General features: G+C 41.8%; 5 protein-coding genes and 1 pseudogene across 5 annotated transcripts; all 6 read right to left on the reverse strand.

The window, feature by feature from the left end:
- Window positions 1-495: 495 nt before the first annotated feature.
- On the reverse strand, window positions 496-2524 carry LOC116213389 (annotated as a pseudogene).
- Window positions 2525-7352: 4828 nt separating this feature from the next.
- Window positions 7353-8337, reverse strand: LOC116215241. The gene has a single exon (XM_031550877.1). It carries the CDS (start codon window positions 7911-7913, stop codon window positions 7452-7454), a length of 462 nt encoding a protein of 153 aa, XP_031406737.1. The 5' UTR covers window positions 7914-8337; the 3' UTR covers window positions 7353-7451.
- Window positions 7986-8312, reverse strand: LOC116214543. Its single transcript, XM_031549936.1, has one exon. The coding sequence runs from the start codon at window positions 8310-8312 to the stop codon at window positions 7986-7988; it is 327 nt and encodes a 108-aa protein (XP_031405796.1).
- A 2151-nt stretch (window positions 8338-10488) lies between the features above and the next one.
- LOC116215444 lies at window positions 10489-11654 on the reverse strand. The gene has a single exon (XM_031551155.1). It carries the CDS (start codon window positions 11423-11425, stop codon window positions 10571-10573), a length of 855 nt encoding a protein of 284 aa, XP_031407015.1. The 5' UTR covers window positions 11426-11654; the 3' UTR covers window positions 10489-10570.
- A 744-nt stretch (window positions 11655-12398) lies between these two features.
- Window positions 12399-13710, reverse strand: LOC116214544. Its single transcript, XM_031549937.1, has 5 exons — window positions 13593-13710; window positions 13460-13473; window positions 13328-13363; window positions 12948-13025; window positions 12399-12800 (listed from the first exon to the last, which is right to left on the reverse strand). The coding sequence occupies exons 1-5, from the start codon at window positions 13708-13710 to the stop codon at window positions 12399-12401; spliced, it is 648 nt and encodes a 215-aa protein (XP_031405797.1).
- Window positions 13711-19347: 5637 nt separating this feature from the next.
- On the reverse strand, window positions 19348-20211 carry LOC116214545. The gene has a single exon (XM_031549938.1). The coding sequence runs from the start codon at window positions 20209-20211 to the stop codon at window positions 19348-19350; it is 864 nt and encodes a 287-aa protein (XP_031405798.1).
- Window positions 20212-20381: the final 170 nt, after the last annotated feature.

Genomic DNA, 20381 nt, shown 5'->3' on the forward strand with positions numbered 1-20381 from the left:
CATCCTCCTGCACGTCCTTCTTTTGGGATGTTCTGCTTCTGTCTTTCTCGAACTCTCAAGAGTCTTGGAGACGAGTTTTCCGCTCCCCTTTCTTGTCATGATGTACGAGTGATTTATCATATCATCCAGAGTGATGACTGTGAGTGTCTTGTTAAAAATATGCGTCAAATTGGTCATAGTTTAACAATTACAAAATTTTGTTTGTCGGCAGCACACACCCGACAGTACGTACGTCTTCCATGGCACGGCATGGGAAGAGGCTCCATAGTGAAATAAAAGAGATTACAAGCATTCCTCAGGATCATAGAGAGAGAGAGAGAAAGAGAGAGAGAGAGAGAGAGAGAGGGAGGGGGAGGAATTTGATAGGTAATAGGTTTGAACGTCGGCTGGGCAAAGGGCCGGGGAATCTATGCAGGCTGGCAAGGCAGAGCTTTGGACTGAAATCTATCCACATTAATTCTTGAGAAAAATAAGATTTATAACAAGAATATATTAAGACGTTGCGTAAAGCAAAGTTTTTATTTTTATTTTTATTCCATTCGGGCGATTAGAGTACAACTCAAAATTTATGTACCCTAAGATCATTAAGGAGAAGTCAGTCTACCACAACCAGCTTTTGATACTCCTTCCCAGAAATCGCCTCGAGCATGACTGACTCCGGGCTGATCTTCCCATTGTCATCGAGGAATATCTTGAGCAAGTTCTTTGAGAAGCCACTTACTAGGGCAACGCCATCCTGGTCCATGCACACGGGGGTTGACCTTGAGTCCCTCAGGTTCCAGAACACAATCTGCGGGACCGCGTCCTCGTACCCTGCCACCCTGAACTTCCTCTTGATCACCTGATAGTCAGTCTCCCAGGGGTTGCTAGATGCCTGGTCAAACTCCATGTCACTGAACACGAACACCCGCTTCACGATCTGATCCGAACTCAGCTTCCCGTTCTTCACAATCTCGAGTATCAGATCAAACACCTTCTGGAAATCCGTGTTGTACCCCCAGTCCATGTCTCTCATGAACCGGGACTTTGCGGCCAGATCGTCTCCCTCGATCAAGTGTAGCTGAGGGCTCTTGCTGAACGTGATCACCTTCCCTTTCCATGGGTCTTTGCTGAGCTCTGATACCAGGATCCCGAGCGCAACCGAGACCTCCATAGGGGTCCCCTCCATGCTACCCGAGACGTCACACACTGCAATGCAGTTCTCAAGCTTATCGGCCTTGAGCAGGTCCTCCACCATCCTCTTCCACTGGAGCTCAGCAACTTCTCCACCGTCGCTGTCGTCTAGGGATGAAATTATCTCATGTGGCAGCAGAGCCCCAGCAGCTATCCTTGCCTTTCCCGACTTCACGTTCATGAGATATTCCTGGAAGCGCTCCTTGTCATGCTTCATGAACTTCTCCTTGTAGAGCTTCATTGCCACGGAAGCCACTCGGTTATACGGGATCGAGCCCCAGTCGCTTGCCCCAATGTACACCTCGGGCAGTTCCAGGACAGCGGTACAAGAACCTCCTTCCTCAGCCTGTCACGGACTCTGTAGGCGTAATGGGCCTCCTCAATGCCTTCATACTCGGGACATGACTCCCCGGGGAAGAGTCGCCTTGCGATGCTCTCACAGAGAAGGGTGGATCGGTCAAAAGAGTAGTCGACAGAGGGGCACCACTTTGCGGCAAGCCCAATCTTTTTTATCTCCCCAGAGTTTAGAAATCCAATGTCTGCCTTCAAGCACTGGGCGAAGTGCTCCGAGATGCAGTCATAGAGGAAGCGGAAGTCTCCATCCCGGCTATACCGATCGATCACCTTTCTGGCCATGGCAATCCTCTTCTCAACCCGGATTTTTCTTGCCTTCTCTTCTTCTTGCTTCGACCTAGCCATTGCCATAGCGACCCGAACTTCTCTTGGGAGGGGCGATTTCGACCCCGTCGACTTGTTCTTGCTCTTTCGCTTTCTATCAAACTGCCAGAGCTTCCTCCTCGAGAACTTTCTACTGGTCTTCCGTCCCTTGCGCTGCTGCCACTCCTGCTTTTGCACCTGCCTCACATCGGGGCCTTCGAGGAGACGGGAGAGGATCTCGGGCAGGTCCTTGAAGTACCCAAAGTCAGCAAACGGCCCGACGTTGCGTCCAAGGGTCCGCGGATGGTGCTTGAAGAGCCACAATGCTGCTGTGTAGAAGCCTTCCTTGTCAGACTTCCCAGACCCGCGGACCCCGCGGAGGTTGCATATAAGCTTAAGGGTAATGAGGGGATCATGGGCCCAGGCGAGGGCAAGCTGCTCAGTCAGGGACTCGGGTGGGGTGTCAGGCACGACATGAAAGAAGAAGTCAAGGCAGGAGTTGCCCGACGAGAGATAGGTGGCAGAGCCATTCTCTGTGAGGCCCATTGGAGGCTCCCGGTGGCCGCCAGAGGCGAATTTGTTGAAGTCCGCCACCATTGCATCGACAAAGGGGTCGCTGGAGGGCGCCGGTGTGGCTCGGGTAATGTAGATTTCGGGAGGACCAAGAATAGAGGGAGGAGCCATCGCTTTTGGTTTTAAGTGTGGTTTGATTGATTTTTCAGCAGAAGAGCCGACAGCGGAATATATAAGGGGAGATTTTAACTTGGAGAGCAAGGAATTACTGATTCTATGTATAACTGACTTCCCTTTTTCCTAGTTTCCAATGACTCCGTTGACCGCAAGGAATGGGAATTTCTCTCTCTTTTTTTTTCCCAAATTATTCAATTCACACAGCCAAATAATAAATCTGGTCATTCCTACCGAGAAAAGAATCAATTCTTTTTTTTTTCGGCGTAAAACCTGATATTTGGAAGCCCAATTCGACCCGGACTAATTCAGTCGAGAGGGATCGGCTCACTAAAGGGTAAAGTTCCCTCAGTATGGATTTTCTATGTTCACAAAGGACTCGAACTCGATACCTTACTTAAACGGAACAAGTGTCAAACAGTTTGAACCAAACTACGTTGGCAATAATCAATTCTTTTTTTAGATTGGAATCAGGACTTGCATTTATTTTATTTAAACATATCCTCCTTTCCTTGGACTCCAAGGGAGAGAAAAGAAAGAGGACAGGCGTTATATAATTCTTACTTAAAATGATAACTAGTCACTTCGCCACGTGTTGTGCGAGATTTTATTTTATCCGAAGTGCAATATATAATTTACGGAAAAGAGATAGGATTAAGAATAATCTCACGATAGATTATTCGATTTATGCTTGGATTTACACTGGATAACCGTATACCTACACTACAAGCTACAGAACTGTCTTAGGAGCTGATGATGTTAAGAAGGAGGACTCTCGTTTTCACCAGATTCCTGGAGATGCATTCCAAAACCTCCTCAATTTCCTGAATGCTCGACTCCAACATTTCCGCTTTCTTCCGCACATCATGCACTTGAATATTGCTTTCTTTGCCCGATTTCAGAACGAGCAATTTGACATTCAAATCTTCTACTTCATTAACATTTTCGCACGGTATTTGCTTGGAGGACAGAGTTTTCGAAACGAAAGACCGGCTGTTGGATCTCGCCCTCGGCCTCAATAAGAAACAGAGGAGGGACTCAAAGACTGAAACGCTCATCCTTTCGACCTCTGTCAGTATTTTGAGAGCTGCTTTCTTCTCTGAATCATTGTTTAGAATGTTTGGACTCTCAAGCTTCTTTAGGCTCTTGAAAGAGTTTGAGATGAGCTTCTTCATCTTCTTTCTCGATGTAAGGTAGGATCAGATTTCCTTTACCAAGCTGGAGTCCGCTCCTCTTCTCTGAAGAGATGATTCCAGTTCCTGAATGCTTTCCTTCATCTGCTAGAGCACTTCTTGGAGGGTTCCACATACATCCAATATTCTCAGAGATCCATCCAACAAGTTCCCAATGCATTGGCTATGGTTCCTGCCATTGAGAGAGAATTGAAGCCAGTCATCGACAAAATCATAAAGATCTTTGAGGCCTCCAAGCGTTTGACGCACTGATGAGGATGAAGAAGAGAAGGATGCCGCCTCTGAAGATCGCAGTTGAGCTAACTGCTCCTCGGCACTCATGGTAAGAGGGTGAGAGCTTGAAGGCAAGCTGTTTGAGCGGAAATGGCTTGCCGTTTTAGAAGTGTCAACTTTTGCAGCCATTTTTTTTTCCTTTCAGCAGTGCGGTTTCTTGGCCCCGTTTGAATTGTTAAACTAATTTTAGAATCATGATTTTGATTTTAACTCAACACACTACACAACAAAAATACACGTTTCCCAAGTCAAATTTATAATACTATCTCATTTGTCTTTTTCCACAATCAAAATTAAAATCAAAATCAAAATCATGATTCTAAAATCACACTAACAATTCAAACGCAGCCTATCTTCCTACTCTTTCATTTGCAAATGGCTTTGGAGAGAAGCTTTTGGAATCAAAACCAGCTCCATCTTTGTATATATAGATGAGGCTGCCGTTGAAGCATCCTATCAACCGTGCTTGTATTCGTTGTCATGTCCCGGAACATCAGACAGAGAACCAACAGTTCATCAGTTTCGGATATCAAAGATGAGAATGAATAAGAAAAGCCATATGGAAGCTTTCAATATTGATGCACGCGGCCACAGGCAATGCGCTGCCATTGTGCTCAGATAAGACAACCACATTAATGTTATTATCGTGTAAACCCGATTTTTGATAATGCAGGTAGGGAGCAAGTGGAATCTTCAGAGCTTCGAGATCATGATCTGATGAGAAATTAAGGCCTAACAGCTAAATATAAGGATTGACATGGTGTACACTGCAGCCCTTGTTCTCAGAAAACAGAGAAGAACTGATGCAGCAGAAGACGTGGCAATTTTATGTTATTTGGGCGTTTTTATAATTTTTAGGGAATAGTTTATTTTAGAGAATATTTTATTTCCTTCATTATAATTTTCTTTTTCTATTTAAACAATGTAAGCCCTAGAGCCAAAGACAGTTGAGTTTTTTGAATGAATAAAATTTCGAGAGAATATTTTCTCTATTTTCCCAAGTTCGATATTGATTGAATCAACGAATTTGATGCCTATTCCCTGGTATTCTTAGAATCAACAGGTTATAGAAGATTGTTTTCTGGCATTCGTGCGCGAATCAACAGATTACAATTGTTCTTTAGTTTACGTTGCGTCAGTAGTGCACGCGACTCGATCAAGAAAGCAAAGATTCAATGATAGTGTTTATTGGCTAAGAGGTGTACGGAATTTCATATATGAAGAATTAAGAGAAATAGTTCGTAAAGAGAAGAAGGCATTCAAGTGGAAAGTGAGAAAGCAGCAGAAACGTTTTAATCTCTCTATTCGTGAAGATCAAGGTGATAGCTCGGACGATGACAATTTGATGGCAAATTCTCTCCATCCATGAGAGAATGATGTAGCAGAAGATGTGGCAATTTTATGTTATTTGAGTGTTTTTGTAATTTTTAGGGAATAGTTTATTTTAGATAATATTTTATTTCCTTCATTATAATTTTCTCTAAAATAAACTATTCCCTAAAAATTATAAAAACGCCAAAATAATATAAAATTGTCACTTCTTTTGCTGCATCATTCTCCCTTGGATGAAGAGAATTCTCCCTCGAATTGTCATCGTCCGAGCTATCACCTTGATCTTCACGAATAGAGAGATTAAAATGCTTCTGCTGCTTTCTCACTTGCCACTTGAATGCCTTCTTCTCTTTACGAACTTTTTCTCTTAATTCAGCCCATGGTTACAATCCTGGGCGTGTAGGGCGCCTTCGTGTCGTGAAGTGCGCGTATGCGCGGGTCCGTGTGTGACCCGTAGGCTCGAGTGTAAGCGTAATGTGCGCCTCGAGCAGGCACTTGTTGTGTCCGATGTCAGGACTTCGAAGTGAGGGCGGGTGTGATTAAGTTGTGTGGTCCCGTCAATTAGTTAAGGTCACGTGGCTCGTGTAAGACGACACGATAACACGTGAGGGCGGGATGTTGGAGAAAAAGTGGGAAGTGTGTGAGGACAATTGTCCCACACCAGGGAAAGAGAGAAAAATTGGGCAGTTAATATAAGACAAAGGTCCAGTAACCTATTGACTTAAGCTTTTGGTTGCATATGGACTCAAGTCAGAATTATGCTCATTTTATTTAAAAATTTATCCAACGTCGTATATGAAATTCCGTACACCTCTTAGCCAATAAACACTATCATTGAATATTTACTTTCTTGATAAAGTCGTGTGCACTTCGACCGACTTTGGCAGCTGAATAACCTCTGAAATCGGCACCTCTTAAGTATCCATGCATCTTTCTTTGCATTGAAAATTTCTTCATCTAGAATATTCTCAATCTGAGCAAAATAATGAAAAAGTTTATCACCTCCAATATCCTTTAATATGGATTTATTGACAACGAACGTTAGTTTTCCTTGATCATCAAATACAAATTCCGTAACTTCTTCTTGATCTTCATCTGGGTATATATCGAAAACTAGATTGGCTTCATCATATGATATGTCTTTGATAACATAAAATTGCCACGTCTTTTGCTGTATCAAGAACTCTTTTTGTTATTATCAACCGATTCTTAATATTTCATAATGCAACAACTTGGGGCAATTAATCAATATCTTAGGGCAATCTCCTCTATTGCAATACCAAGGACAGCTATTATCGGAGATCGAAGTATCATATGCCCGAGCACTTTGCCTATGTACCCTTCCAAACTGAGAGGAGGACATCATTCGGACATGAGATGATCTCCACCTTTTTTTTTTTCCTCTCAATGTCATTTCTTTTACTGAACAAGTAAAAAAAATAAAATTCAATGCTTAAAGAGTTTGAATACCTCTGTCATATATTAGCGGTTTGCTTCTAGAAAAGATAATTTCAGAGCATGCCAAGTAATGTTTCATGGACTCTATGTGAATCATTGCTCTTGTTCAGTTTTCATCCATTCAAAGCAAGCAAATCATTTCCTATAACGTTCTCATATATATGGTAAGAAAACTTTTCTGCTGGAATGTTCCGACACACTTAAGTAACGGTCTCTTACAGAAGCTATGTTACTTTCGGTTCGTGTCTCTTGAGGAGCAGTAATGCTTTGACTGGTCCGAAAATTAATGAGTTGATGGATCTGTTTACGGCTCCAAGAGAAAATAATTAATAAAGAGGACTACTGCCAAGAAGAAATAGCAAGTCGATTTTGTAGATCTTTACTATTATGGGCTATTTTTTTGTTTAAAAATGGAGGCAGGCATATTCTATTGATCGCTTATCAGTAAAAAGTGGAATGGAAGTTAGTAAATGAATGTAGTCTCAATGAAAGTGTTCATTTCAGAAGCTAGAAAGAGGTGGAAATCTAATCTCAACGAAAGTATTCATTTCAGAAGCTAGCAAAAGGTGGAAATCAAAGTTTGATAGGACTGAAGGATAGAGAATCTGATTAAGTATTCACCAGTTTACACTTGATTGCTCATATATATACAACATGCTATACAAGCTAAAAATTGTCTTAATGGCTGATAATATTGAGGAGGGAAACTCGTGTTTTCACCAAACACCTGAAAATGCATTCCAAAACCTCCTCGATTTCCTGAATGCTCGACTCTAATGCCTCTGTTTGCTTCAGTGCAGCATGTACTTGAGTGCTGTTTACTTTGCCTGATTTTAGAGCAAGCAATTCATTATCCAAGTCCTCCACTTCAGCGGCATCTGCTACTGCCTCACACGAAATGCTCTTAGACCACATCAGTTTTGGGACCACAGACCAGCCGTTAGACCTTGCCTTCGGCCTAGAAAGGAAACAGAGGAGGGACTCAAACACTGAGATGTTGATCTGTTCGACCTCTCTTAGTATGTTAAGATCAGCTTCATCCTTCTCCTCAGCTGACTTCTTTAGGTTGCTTTGCTTCTCCAACTTTTTCAAACTCTCCAGAGTCTTGGAGACGAGTTTCCTCATCTTCTTTCTCGACATGATGTATGATTCGACTTCACTTGCCAAGATGGAATCTGATCCTCTCTTTCTTCGGAAACACGACTCCAATTCCTAAATGGATCCCTTCATCTGCGAGAGAACATCCCGGAGTGTCCCGCAAACATCCAACGTTCTCAGAGATCCATCCAACAAGTCCTCCATGCATTTCCTGTTTTGATGGGAGAGGACCTGTTGTGTCTGAGACAACCGGAGCCAGTCATCTATGCTGTCGTATAGACCCTGAAGGCCTCCCAACTCTTGGCATACTGATGAGGCTGAGGATGAGGAGGATGCTGCTTTGGAGGATCGGAGCCGAAGTAGCTTCTCGTCCACATTATCGATCACGGGGTGAGTCCTCGAAGGGAAGCAGTTTGAGCGGATATGGGCTTTGGCTGTCATTTTCGTTTGTTAGGAGAAGATTGGTATGCTTTGATGACTGTCAGAGCAGTTGTTTGATGAGAAGTCCTTTCCATTTCGGTATATATAGAAGTGCTAGAGCCATTGAAGCATCCCGCTCTTCCATGGTTGCATTTGCTGTCATGTCATGGATCATCAGACACAGATCCAACACTGCTCATTAGTTTCGGATCTCAGCAGTATTAGATTGAATAAATTAAAGTAATAATAGAGTTTTGATAACGATGCACACGGGTAGTTTGCTGCCACTTCCTCAGACAACAGAGAACTATTTATTGATTCCTCGTGTAAGCTTGATCTCGGTAACGCTGCTGGGGAACAAGTGGAATCTTCATATCTGTGAGCTCATGTGGTTGTAAGGTTATTATATTGTTGGACATGGCATAGAATAATCAAGAGCCATTGGTTCTGAAGGACAGATGAATCAATCACCAATTCATCTTTTGATAATCAAACAGATGGGACCCAGTTTATAAGCAGATTTCCTACCTCTTCTGATTCAATTCCGTCATACTAGTCACTCTTACAACAAGTACTCCATTGAGGTGAATAATCTGACCCAACAAAATCTAAGGAAAACTCATAAAAGAAGATATGGAGAATTGCATGAGCAATTGCACCTAATAAGTCTTAGGAATCGGAAAAATTGGAAAGCTGTAGGAAATGAATCTAATCTCTTGTCAGAATAATTCAAAAAGATTTCTTGTTTTCTCCACACGAGAAGTCTTTTTGATGGCTGTAGCCAGTTGAAGACAGTTTGATCATATTGAAAACTGCAGCATATAATTTTGGAAAAGAGTTGGCAGTTGAAAATTAAGTAGAATCTCATGATGGAATGTTTGATTCAATATGATTGAATATACACTTGATACTGTACAGCTAGCAGAACAAGCCACAAAACTGTCTTAGGAACTCACAATGTTGCGAAGGAAGACTCTTGTTTTTACCAGACGCCTGAAGATGCGGTCGAAAACCTCCTCGATTTCCTGAATGCTCGACTCTAATGCTTCCACTTTCTTCTGCAAATCATGCACTTGAATATTGCTTTCTTTGCCCAATTTTAGAATGAACAATTTAATGCTTAAAACTTCTAGTTCATTCGCATCATCATAAGGTGCACGCTTGGAGGACCGACTTTTGAAACAAAAGACCAGCTGATGGATCTCACCCTTGGTCATGATAGGAAACACAGGAAGGACTCAAACACCGAAATGCTTATCCTTTCTACCACTCTCAGTATATTAAGAGCAGCTTCCTCCCCTGAGTCTTGGATTTGTCTCTCATATTTCTTCAAGCTTCCGAAGACTTTAAGATAAGCTTCTTGATTTTCTTTCTCGCTATAAGGCAGGATTGGATTTCCATCACCATGCCGAAGTCCGCACCTCTCCTCTGAAGAGATGATTCCAGTTCATGAATGCTTTCCTTCATCTGCGAGAGAACTTCTTGGAGGGTTCCACATACATCCAATATTTGCAGAGATCCTTCCAACAGGTCCTCGATGCATTGCCTGTGCATCCCACAAGGGAGAGCCTGTTATGTTAGAGACAACTGAAGCCAGTCATTGAAACAGTCATACAGATCTTTGAGGCCTCTGAACATTTGACACGCAGATGAGGCTGAATTAGAGGGGGATGCTGTTTCTGAAGATCGAGTCGAACTAACTGCTCCTCAACACTCGTGGTTGGAGGATGAGAGCTTGAAGGTAAGTTCCTAGATCGGGAATGGCTCGTAGTTTTAGAAGTTCCAAGGTTTGCAGCCATTTTTTCTCTTCCAATTAGGAAGTTTCTTATCTTCCTAGTCTTTGATTTGCAAATGGCTTTTGAGATTACCGGTTGAAGTCGAAACCCATTTCCATCAGTTTTGGATCATCGTATGTTGCGGCAATATTTTGACACACTTTAAGTAATCGGTCTCTTACGGAAGTTATGTTCTCTTTCTTTTGGTTCATGTTCCCATTGTCTTCAAATATTATGGCTCCGTGATTCAATCAATATAAAGAGAGCAAATTCCAGGAAGAAATAGCCTGTCAATTCTGCAGATCTCTAATATTATGGTACTTTTATTAGGACTGATGAAATGAAGGCATCTAATCTCGACAAAAGTATCAATTTCAGAAGCTAGTAAGAGGTGGAAATCGAATTTGGATAGAATGGAAAGATAGAATATTTGATTGAAGTATTGAGCAATTTACACTTGATTGCTGATATTTACATCATTCTATACAAGCTACAAAATTTATCTTAATGGTTGATAGTGTTGAGGAGGGAAACTCGTGTTTTCACCAAACACCTAAAAATGCATTCCAAAACCTCCTCAGTTTCCTGGATTATCGACTCTGCTTGTTTCAGTGTACCGCATACTTGAATGCTGCTGACTTTGCTCAATTTCAAAGCGAGCAGTTCATGATCCAATTCTTCGATTTCATTAGCATCTGCTGCTCCTTCACATGAAATGCGCTTAGATGACTTCAGTTTCGAAACCACAGACCAACCACTAGACCTTGTTTTTGGCCTAGAAAGGAAACAGAGCAGGGACTCGAACACTGAGATGTTGATCTGTTCGACTTCTCTTAGTACGTTAAGAGCAGCTTCATCTTCCTCCTCAGCTGCCTTGTTTAAGTTGCTTTGCTTCTCCATCTTCTTCAAACTCTCCAGAGTCTTGGAGATGAGTTTCTTCATCTTCTTTCTTGAGATGACGTACGCTTCGACTTCACTTGCCAATCCGGAATCTGATCCTCTCTTTCTCCGGAAGGACAACTCCAATTCCTGAATGCATCCCTTCATCTGTGACAGAACATCCCGGAGTGTCCCGCAAACATCCAATGTTCTCAGAGATCCATCCAACAAGTCCTCCATGCATTTCCTGTTATTCTGACTGGAAAGGTCCTGTTGTGTCAGAGACATCTGAAGCCAGTCATCTATGCTGTCGTACAGATCCTTAAGGCCTCCCAACTTTTGGCACACCGATGAGGCTGAGGATGAGGAGGATCCTCCTTCGGAGGATTGGAGCCGAGCTAGCTGCTCCTCCACATTGTCAATCGCGGGGTGAGTTCTTGAAGGGAAGCTGTTTGAGCGGATATGGGCGTTAGCTGCCATTTTTGTTTGTGACTCGTGAGGAGAAGATTTGTAATGCTTTGATGACTTTTAGAGCGGTTGTTGGAAGGGGAGTTCTTTCCATCTTTGTATATATAGAAGAGCTAGAGCCATTGGAACCCTCCTGCTCTCCAAGGTTGCAGTTGGTGTCATGTCACAGGTCATCAGACATAGATCCAACATGGCATTGTTAGTTTTGGATCTCAGCAGGATTAGATTGTACACGGGTGGTCTGCTGCCACTTCCTCAGACAACAGAGAACTATTTATTGATTCCTCGAGTCAGTTTGATCTCAGTAATGCTGGTGGGGAACAAGTGGAATCTTCATGTCTGTGAGCTCATGTGGTCATAAGGTTTGTTATATTGTTGGATAATACATAGACTAATCAACAATCATTGGATTTTGAAGCACAGATAAATCACTAACTAATTCATCTTTTGATAATCAACCAGATGGGACTGGCCATTCATAAGCAGATTTCCTACCTGTTCGGTTTCTATTCCACCGTACTAGTCATCTCGTACAAAAGGTAGTTCAATGAAGTGATTCATCTCACTCTGCTTGGCAACTAATTCAAGCCAAGTCAATCTTTGGCATGACCTTGAATTTGTTAAAATCTTATGGCAGTAAAAAGTGAGATCCAAATCTGTAAACGTAATACTGAAATGACTAATCCAACCCGACGAAGTTAATGGAAAAATTCATACAAGAAGATATATAGAATTGTACGAGCAAAAGTACCTAAAGAGTCAAGGTGTCAGGAAAATGGAAAGCTGTAGGAAATTAATCTAATCCCTCGTTGGAAAAATTCAAGAAGAGTTACGGGTTTCTTGAGATGGGAATTCTTTTTGATGGCTGAAGCCAGTTAGAGAGATATCATATCCAATATTGTAATATATAATATTGGAAAAAAGAGATGGGAGTTTAAAATTCAGTAGAATCTCATGGTGGAGTGCTTGATACTGAACATTTACACTACAAGCTACAAAACTGTCTCAGTAACTGATGATGTTGACAAGGAAAACTCTCGTTAATTTTCATTGGAGCTCTCCAGAAGCATCCACAAACTTCCTCTATTTCTTGGATGCTCGACTCTAATAACTCCACTTCTTTGGATATTGCTTTCTTTACACGCTTCAGAACAAGCAATTCGACATCCAGGTCTTCCACTTCAGGAGCACCCTTGCCCAATACTTGCTTGGAGGACAACACTTTTGAAACGAAAGACCGGTTGTTGGATCTCGCCCCCGGCCTCCATAAGAAACACAAGAGGGACTTGAACACTGAGTCGATGCTCATCATTTCGACCTCTTTCAGTATACTAAGAGCAGCTTCCTCCTCTGAGTCTTGGCGTAGAATGTTTTGTCTCTCAAGCCTCTTCAAACTTTCGAACGACTTTATATTGAGATTCTTAGTTCATCTTTTTTCTCAATGTAAGGTACGCCTGGATTTCCTTCACTGAGCTGGAGTCTGTTGAATAAACAGCAGAACAAAAACAGAAGAAAATGCTGTGGAAAGAGAGACAATCTTATTTGCTGCAGACGAAGGCCTTTTGTAAAGGCTTACAGTAACAAAAGACTGAATAAGAAACCCCACTATCCCCTATAACAAAGAAACAAATGTCCATTAACCCAAAAAACTAGTAACAACAAACAAAAAAATACAGATAACAAAACACATGACTCAAATTAACCAATGATAACAAAGACTTTGTAGCACAGACTCTGTAACAAAGAGTCCCCCGATGACCTGAAGATCATTCATCTTGCCAAGAGAAAATGCTCAGGAGGCCTAGCTCTGATACCAGAATTTGTTGAATAAATGACAGAACAAAAACAGAAGAAAATACTATGGAAAGAGAGAATTTTATTTGCTTTAGATGAAGCCCTTTTATAAAGGCTTACAGCAACAAAAGATTGAATAACAAACCCCACTATCCCCTACAACAAAGGAACAAACGTCCACTTACCCCAAAAACTAGTAACAAACAAATTGAAAAATACGGATAACAAAGCACATGACTCAAATTAACCAACGATGACACAAGACCCTGTAAAAAAGACTCATAGCAAAGACTCAGCAAACAGCTAGACCACGACCAGAAACAAATTGTAACAGACTTATTCGAACTGAAACAGGGGCTGGGTGTTGCAATTTAACAGTCTGCACCTCTCCTCCGAAGAGATGATTCCAGTTCCGAAGTGCTTTCCTTCATCTGTGACAGGATCTCTTGAAGGGTTCCGCATTTATCCAATATTCTCAACCGTCCAACAAGTCCTCTACACATTGCCTAAGCATCCCACTAGAGAGAGCCTGTTGGATGAGGGACTACTGAGGCCAGTCATGAATACAATCATACAGACTTTTGAGGCCTCCAAGCTTTTGACGCACCGATGAGGCTAAAGAAGAGGAGGATGCTGCTTCTTCCAAAGATCAGGCTGAATTAATTGCTCCTCACCACTCGTGGTTAGAGGGTGAGAGCTCAAAGGTAAGCCATTAGAGCGGGAATGTAGGTAACAAATATTACTTATTGAAAAATGGAGGCAGGCATATTCTAATTGATCATTTATTGCCAATTATTTTTTGTATCAAATTAAGGTGTGGCTAAATTCAATTGTAGGGAAAGGTTATCAGGGCCTAGGAGTCCCAATTGAAGTATGTATTTTAAAAGCTAACGAGAGTGTGGAGATCAAAGCGGGATAGACTGAATGATAGAGTATTCGATTTAAGTATTCATCAATTTACACTTGATTGCTGATATGTAAACAACATTCTATACAAGCTACAAAATTGTCTTAATGGCTGATAATGTTGAGGAGGGAAACTCTTGTCTTCACCAAACACCTCAATATGCATTCCAGGACCTCCTCAGTTTCCTTGATGCTGGACTCTAATGCTTCTGCACGCTTCAGCGCAGTACGTACTTGAACGCTGTTCACTTTGCTTAATTTTAGAGCAAGCAATTCACTACCAAAGGCTTCCAGTTCATTGGCTTCTGCTACCACTTCACATGAAATGCGCTTTGCTGGCATAACTTTTGAGCCCATGGACCAGCCATTAGACCTTGTCTTTGGCTTAGAAAGAAAAAAGAGGAGCGACTCGAACACGGAGATGTTGACCTGTTCAACTTCTCTTAGTACGTTAAGAGCAGCTTCATCCTCCTCCTTGGCTGCCTTCTTTAGGTTGCTTTGCTTCTCCATCTTTTTCAAACTGTCGAGAGTCTTGGAGACGAGTTTCCTCATCTTCTTTCTTGACATGAGGTATGATTCAACTTCACTTGCCAATCCCAATTCTGATCCTCTCTTCCTCCGGAAGGATGACTCTAATTCCTGAATGCATCCCTTCATCTGTGAGAGAACGTCCTGGAGGATTCCACAAACATATAATGTTCTCAGGGTCCCATCCAACAAGTCTTCCATGCATTTCTTGTGATTCTGGCTGGAGAGGACCAGTTGTGTCTGGTGTTGGAGAAAAAGTGGGAAGTGTGTGAGGACAATTGTCCCACACCGGTCAAAGAAAGAAAAATTGAGCAGTTAGTATAAGACAAAGGCCTAGTAACCCATTGATTTAAGCTTTTGGGTTGCATATGGGCTCAAGTCCAAATTAGACTCATTTTATTTGAAAATTTATCTAACTGGTATCAGAGCCCATGGTTACAATCCTGGGCGTGTAGGGCGCCGAAGTGCACGTATGCATGGGTCCGTGTGACCCGTAGGCTCAAGTGTAAGCGTAATGTGCGCATCGAGCAGGCATCCGTTGTGTCCGATGTCGGGACATCGAAGTGAGGGCGGGTGTGATTAAGTCGTGTGGTCCCGTTGATACCACGTGAGGGCGGGATGTTGGTGAAAAAGTGGGAAGTGTGTGAGGACAATTGTCCTACACCTTTCGAAGAAAGAAAAATTGAGTGAGGGCGGGTGTGATTAAGTCGTGTGGTCCCATTGATTGGTTGAGGGCGGGATGTTGGTGAAAAAGTGGGAAGTGTGTGAGGACAATTGTCCTACACCTTTCGAAGAAAGAAAAATTGAGTGAGGGCGGGTGTGATTAAGTCGTGTGGTCCCATTGATTGGTTAAGGTCACGTGGATCGTGTAAGACGACAGGATACCACGTGAGGGTGGGATGTTGGAGAAAAAGTGGAAAGTGTATGAGGACAATTTTCAAATTGAAAGAAAAATTGGGCAGTTAATATAAGACAAAGGCTCAGTAACCCATTGGCTTAAGCTTTTGGTTGCATATTAGGCCCAAATTTATCTAACAGGACAACTGAAGCCAGTCATCTATGCTGTCGTAGAGACCCTTAAGGCCCCCCAAATTCTGGCACACCGATGAGGCTGAGGATAAGGAGGATGCTGCTTCGGAGGATCGACTAGCTGCTCCTCCACGTTATTGATCATGGGGTGAGTCCTCGAAGGGAAGCTGTTTGAACGGATGTGGACTTTGGCTGCCATTTTAGTTCGTGTGGATAAGATTTGTGTGCTTTGATGGCTTTCAGAGCAGTTGTTGGAAGAAAAGTCCTTTCCATCTCTGTATATATAGACAAGAGACTGCCATTAAAGCATCCTATTGTTCCACGCTTGCATTCGCTGTCATGTCATGGATCCTCAGACACAGAACCAGCAATGCCTCATCACTTTCGGATCTGAAAGATGAGATGGAATAAGAAAGAAAGCATTTAATATTGATGCACACGAGTAATGTGCTGCTATAGTGCTCAGACAAAGACGATTATACTAATGATATAATCAGGCAAACCGGTTTTGATAATGCAGCTAGGGAACATTGCAGCGCTTGTTTGAGCTCATGCTCTGATAAGAAATTAAGAAATTAAGGCCCAACCGCTATAATAATAAGGATCCACATGGGATAAATTGCAGTGTTTGTTCTCAGACAATGAAGAACTGCTCATTTTATTATTATCAACCAATCCTGATTTTCCATAATGGAACTAGGGGCAACTGGAACCTTCATAGTTGTGGGCACGGGTCAGAAGGGTATTATAGTCTTCTGCTGTTCATGTCTCCTGACAGAGCTTACGCAGAATTCATATTTGAAGGCTCTCTCCTCTATGTCAATACTGAGGACAGCTATTATCGGGGATTAAAATATCAGATGCACGAGCATTCTTCCTATGTAGCCCCCCAAAACCGAGTAAAGGACATCATTTGTCACATCTGATGATCTCTATTTTTCTCCTATTAATATCATTTCCTTTGCTGCATGAGTTCAAAATCTTTCAGTGCACAAGATTTGCTGATCCCTAGTCATGAATTAGAGGTTTGCTTCAGGAAAAGATAGACTACAGGAAATGACAAGTAATGTTTCATAATCTATCAGACAAGAGTAATGTTTCATGGACTCTCATATGTAATTCATCCCACTTGGTTTTACTAATTCCATTGTCGATATCTATGATTCTCTTGGTACTGCAAATAAATCATTTTCCCAAAATGTTCTCATATTCTTCGATCAATATTTATGATTCTCTTGGTAATTATGACTCCATGATTCAATCGGTAGTAAAGAGAAATATGCCATGAAAGCCCAACAGTTTTGCAGATCTCCACTGTTATGGGAAATTTTTGCTGATGAAATGTGAAGGCATATTCTAATTGATCATCTGTCATATAAAAACAGAGATGACTGCTAATCTGCTACGTTTTTCTTGTAAGAGATGTGTCTTTAACTTCAAGTGTAGGGAAAGATTATCAAGGCAATGAAATAAATCTAACCTTCACGAAAGTATTAATTAGTAAGAAGTGGAATTCGAAGTTTGATAGAATTGAAATATAGAGAATTTGATTGACGTATTCACCAATTTACACTTGATTTCTGATGCATATATATACGTATAACATTCTATGCAAGCTACAAAATTGTTTTAATGGCTGATAATGTTGAGGAGGGAAACTCGTGTTTTCACCAAACACCTAAAAAGGCATTCCAAAATCTCCTCGGTTTCCTGGATGACTGACTCTAATGCCTCTGCTCGTTTCAGCACATTTCCAACTTGAACGCTGTTGACTTTGCTGAATTTCAGTGCGAGCAATTCATGATCCAAGTCTTCCAGTTCATTGGCATCTGCTGCTGTTTCACATGAAACGCGTTTGGTCGATATAATTTTCGAGATCATGGACCAGCCATTGGACCTTGTTTTGGCCTGAAAAGGAAACAGAGGTTGGACTCAAACACAAATATGCTGATCTGTTCAACTTCTCTTAGTACGTTAAGAGCAGCTTCATCCTCCTCCTCGGCTGCCTTCTTTAGGATGTTCTGCTTCTCCATCTTATTCAAACTGTCACAAATCTTGGAGATGAGTTTCCTCATCTTCTTTCTCAATAGAGTGTAGGATTCAACTTCACTTGCCAAGCCCGATTCTGATCCTCTCTTTCTCCGGAAGGACGAGGCCAATTCCTGAATGCATCCCTTCATCTGTAAGAGAACATCCCGAAGTGTCCCACAAACGTCCAATATTCTTAGAGACCCATCCAACAAGTCTTCCACACATTTCCTGTGGTTCTGGTTGGAGAGGACCTGTTGTGTGCGAGACAACTGAAGCCAGTCATTTATGCTGTCATAGAGATCTTTGAGGCAGCCCAATTTTTGGCACACCGATGCTGCAGAGGACGAGGTGGATGCTGCTTCCGAGGATCGGAGACGAAGTAACTGCTCCTCCACATTATTGGTTACAGGGTGAGTCCTCGATGGGAGGCTGTTTGAACGAATGTGGATTTTTGCTGCCATTTTTTCCGTCTGTAAGGAGGAAGTTCTGAATTCAACCACTCTTTGATTTGGAAAAGGCTTTGGAGAAGTCCTTGGAAGCAAATAGCTTTCCACCTCTGTATATATAGAAAAGCTAGAGCCATTGAAGCATTCTCTTCTAAGTTGCATTTACTGTCATGTCACAGATCATCAGACACAGATCCAACACTGCCTCATTAGTTTTGGATCTCAGCAAGATCAGATTCAACAAATTGTGTGATAATTGAGTTTTAATATCAATGCACGCAGGTAGTTTGCTGCCACTTCCTCAGACAGCACAGAACTATTTATTGATTCATCATTTTAAATGCTGCCAGGGAACAATTGGAATCTTTCACACCGTAACCTCATGTAGTGGTAACTGGTAAGGTTATTATATTGTTAGACATGATATATAATAATCAAGAATCCTTGGGTTCTGAATCACGGATGAACAAATCTTATGGCAGTAAAACATGAGATGGAAACTTGTAAAAATGATGAAACGAGTAACCGGAAAATAATTGAAGAAAAGAGATGAATAATCCTTCTATAGTTTACCAGCAATAGCATCATAATGAGTCAAATGTGTAGGAAAATTTAGAAATGAATCTAACTCTCGTCGTAAATATTTATGCCGAGATCACTATACCAGCCTTTTGATGGTTGGAGCCATTCAGAGACAGTCTTTTATCCAAAACTGCAATATACATAGTTTATGGAAGAGAAATGAGATCTGAAGTTCAGTAGAATCTCATGTTGGACTGTTTGATTCAATATGCTTGGATTTACATTCGATACTGCATAATTAATCTAAAAGATGATGCATCATTATATATCTCCGTAATTCGATCTTATCATTTTTGCCGATCTCAAGTATTTGGGCTATTATATTGAAAAAAGAGGAGGCATATATCTAATTGATCAGTCGTCCTTTAAAAATTGGAGATCGATTGCTACTTCTTTCTTGTAACAGGATATATTTGTTATCAATTACGAGAATATGGAAAGATTATCAGGGTCTTGGAAATTAATCAAATTCAACATGAATTTAATTCGGGAGCTAATAGGAGCTGGAATTCAAAGTTAAATAGAACGTAAGGATTGAGTGTTTTGATTAAGGTACTGTCAGTTTACTATTGATTGGCTACATGTCTAACATCGGACTGTACAAGCTACAAAACTATCTTAATAGCTGATACTGTTGAGCAGGGAAACTCGTGTTTTCACCAAACACCTGAAAATGCACTCCAGAACCTCCTCGATTTCCTGGATAACCGACTGTAATGCCTCTGCTTGCTTCAGTGCAGCACGTACTTGAACGCCGTTGACTTTGCTCGATTTCAGTGCGACCAATTCACTATCCAAGGCTTCCACTTCATTGGCATCTGCTGCTGCTTGACATGAAATGCGCTTTGCCGACATAACTTTCGAGCCCATAGACCACCCATTGGACCTTGTCCTTTTCCCAGAAAGGAAACAGAGTAGGGACTCGAACACTGAGATGTTGATCTGTTGAACTTCTCTCAGTACATCAAGAGCAGCTTCATCATCCTCCTCAGCGGCCTTGTTTTGGTTGCTTTGCTTCTCCATCTTCTTCAAACTCTCGAGAGTCTTGGAGATGAGTTTCCTCATCTTCTTTCTTGACATGATGTATGATTCGACTTCACTTGTCAAGCCCAAATCAACTTCTCTCTTTCTCCGGAAGGATGACTCCAATTCTCGAATGCATCCCTTCATGTGTGAGAGAACATCCCGGAGTGTCCCGCAAACATCCAATGTTCTCAGAGATCCATCCAACAAGTCTTCCACGCATTTCCTGCGGTTCTCATTGGATAGGACCTGTTGTGTATGGGACAACTGAAGCCAGTCATCTATGCTGTCGAGGAGATCCTTAAGCCCCCCCAACTTTTGGCATACAGATGAGATGGAGGACGAGGTGGATGCTGCTTCCGAGGATCGAAGCCAAAGTAACTGCTCCTCCACATTATCGTTTACAGGGTGAGTCCTCGACGGGAAGCTGTTTGAGCGAATATGGGCTTTCACTGCCATTTTTTGTTTCTGAGGAGAAGATTTGTATTCAACCGCTCTTTGATTTGGAAATGGCTTTTGCAGAAGTTGTTGGAAGCAAAACGCTTTCCACCTCTATATATATAGAAGAGATGAAGCCATTAAAGCATCCTGCTCTTCCACGGTTGAATTTGCTGTCGGGTCGCAGATCA

This window comes from Punica granatum, chromosome 7 (genome assembly GCF_007655135.1).
Source record: "Punica granatum isolate Tunisia-2019 chromosome 7, ASM765513v2, whole genome shotgun sequence".
In the NCBI taxonomy this organism is placed as follows: Eukaryota; Viridiplantae; Streptophyta; class Magnoliopsida; order Myrtales; family Lythraceae; genus Punica; species Punica granatum.

What these genes read in the sequence shown, in the direction of transcription:
- LOC116215241 (XM_031550877.1), bottom strand. Translation starts at nt 7,913, where the DNA reads ATGTCGAGAAAGAAGATGAGGAAACTCGTCTCCAAGACTCTGGAGAGT.
- LOC116214543 (XM_031549936.1), bottom strand. Translation starts at nt 8,312, where the DNA reads ATGACAGCCAAAGCCCATATCCGCTCAAACTGCTTCCCTTCGAGGACT.
- LOC116215444 (XM_031551155.1), bottom strand. Translation starts at nt 11,425, where the DNA reads ATGGCAGCTAACGCCCATATCCGCTCAAACAGCTTCCCTTCAAGAACT.
- LOC116214544 (XM_031549937.1), bottom strand. Translation starts at nt 13,710, where the DNA reads ATGTGTAGAGGACTTGTTGGACGGTTGAGAATATTGGATAAATGCGGA. An exon ending in TTATTCAATCTTTTGTTGCT is followed by an intron (nt 13,026 to 13,327) that starts GTAAGCCTTTAT and finishes TCTTTGTTATAG; the next exon opens with GGGATAGTGGGGTTTCTTAT. An exon ending in CGTCTGCAGCAAATAAGATT is followed by an intron (nt 12,801 to 12,947) that starts GTCTCTCTTTCC and finishes GAAAGTTTGAAG; the next exon opens with AGGCTTGAGAGACAAAACAT.
- LOC116214545 (XM_031549938.1), bottom strand. Translation starts at nt 20,211, where the DNA reads ATGGCAGTGAAAGCCCATATTCGCTCAAACAGCTTCCCGTCGAGGACT.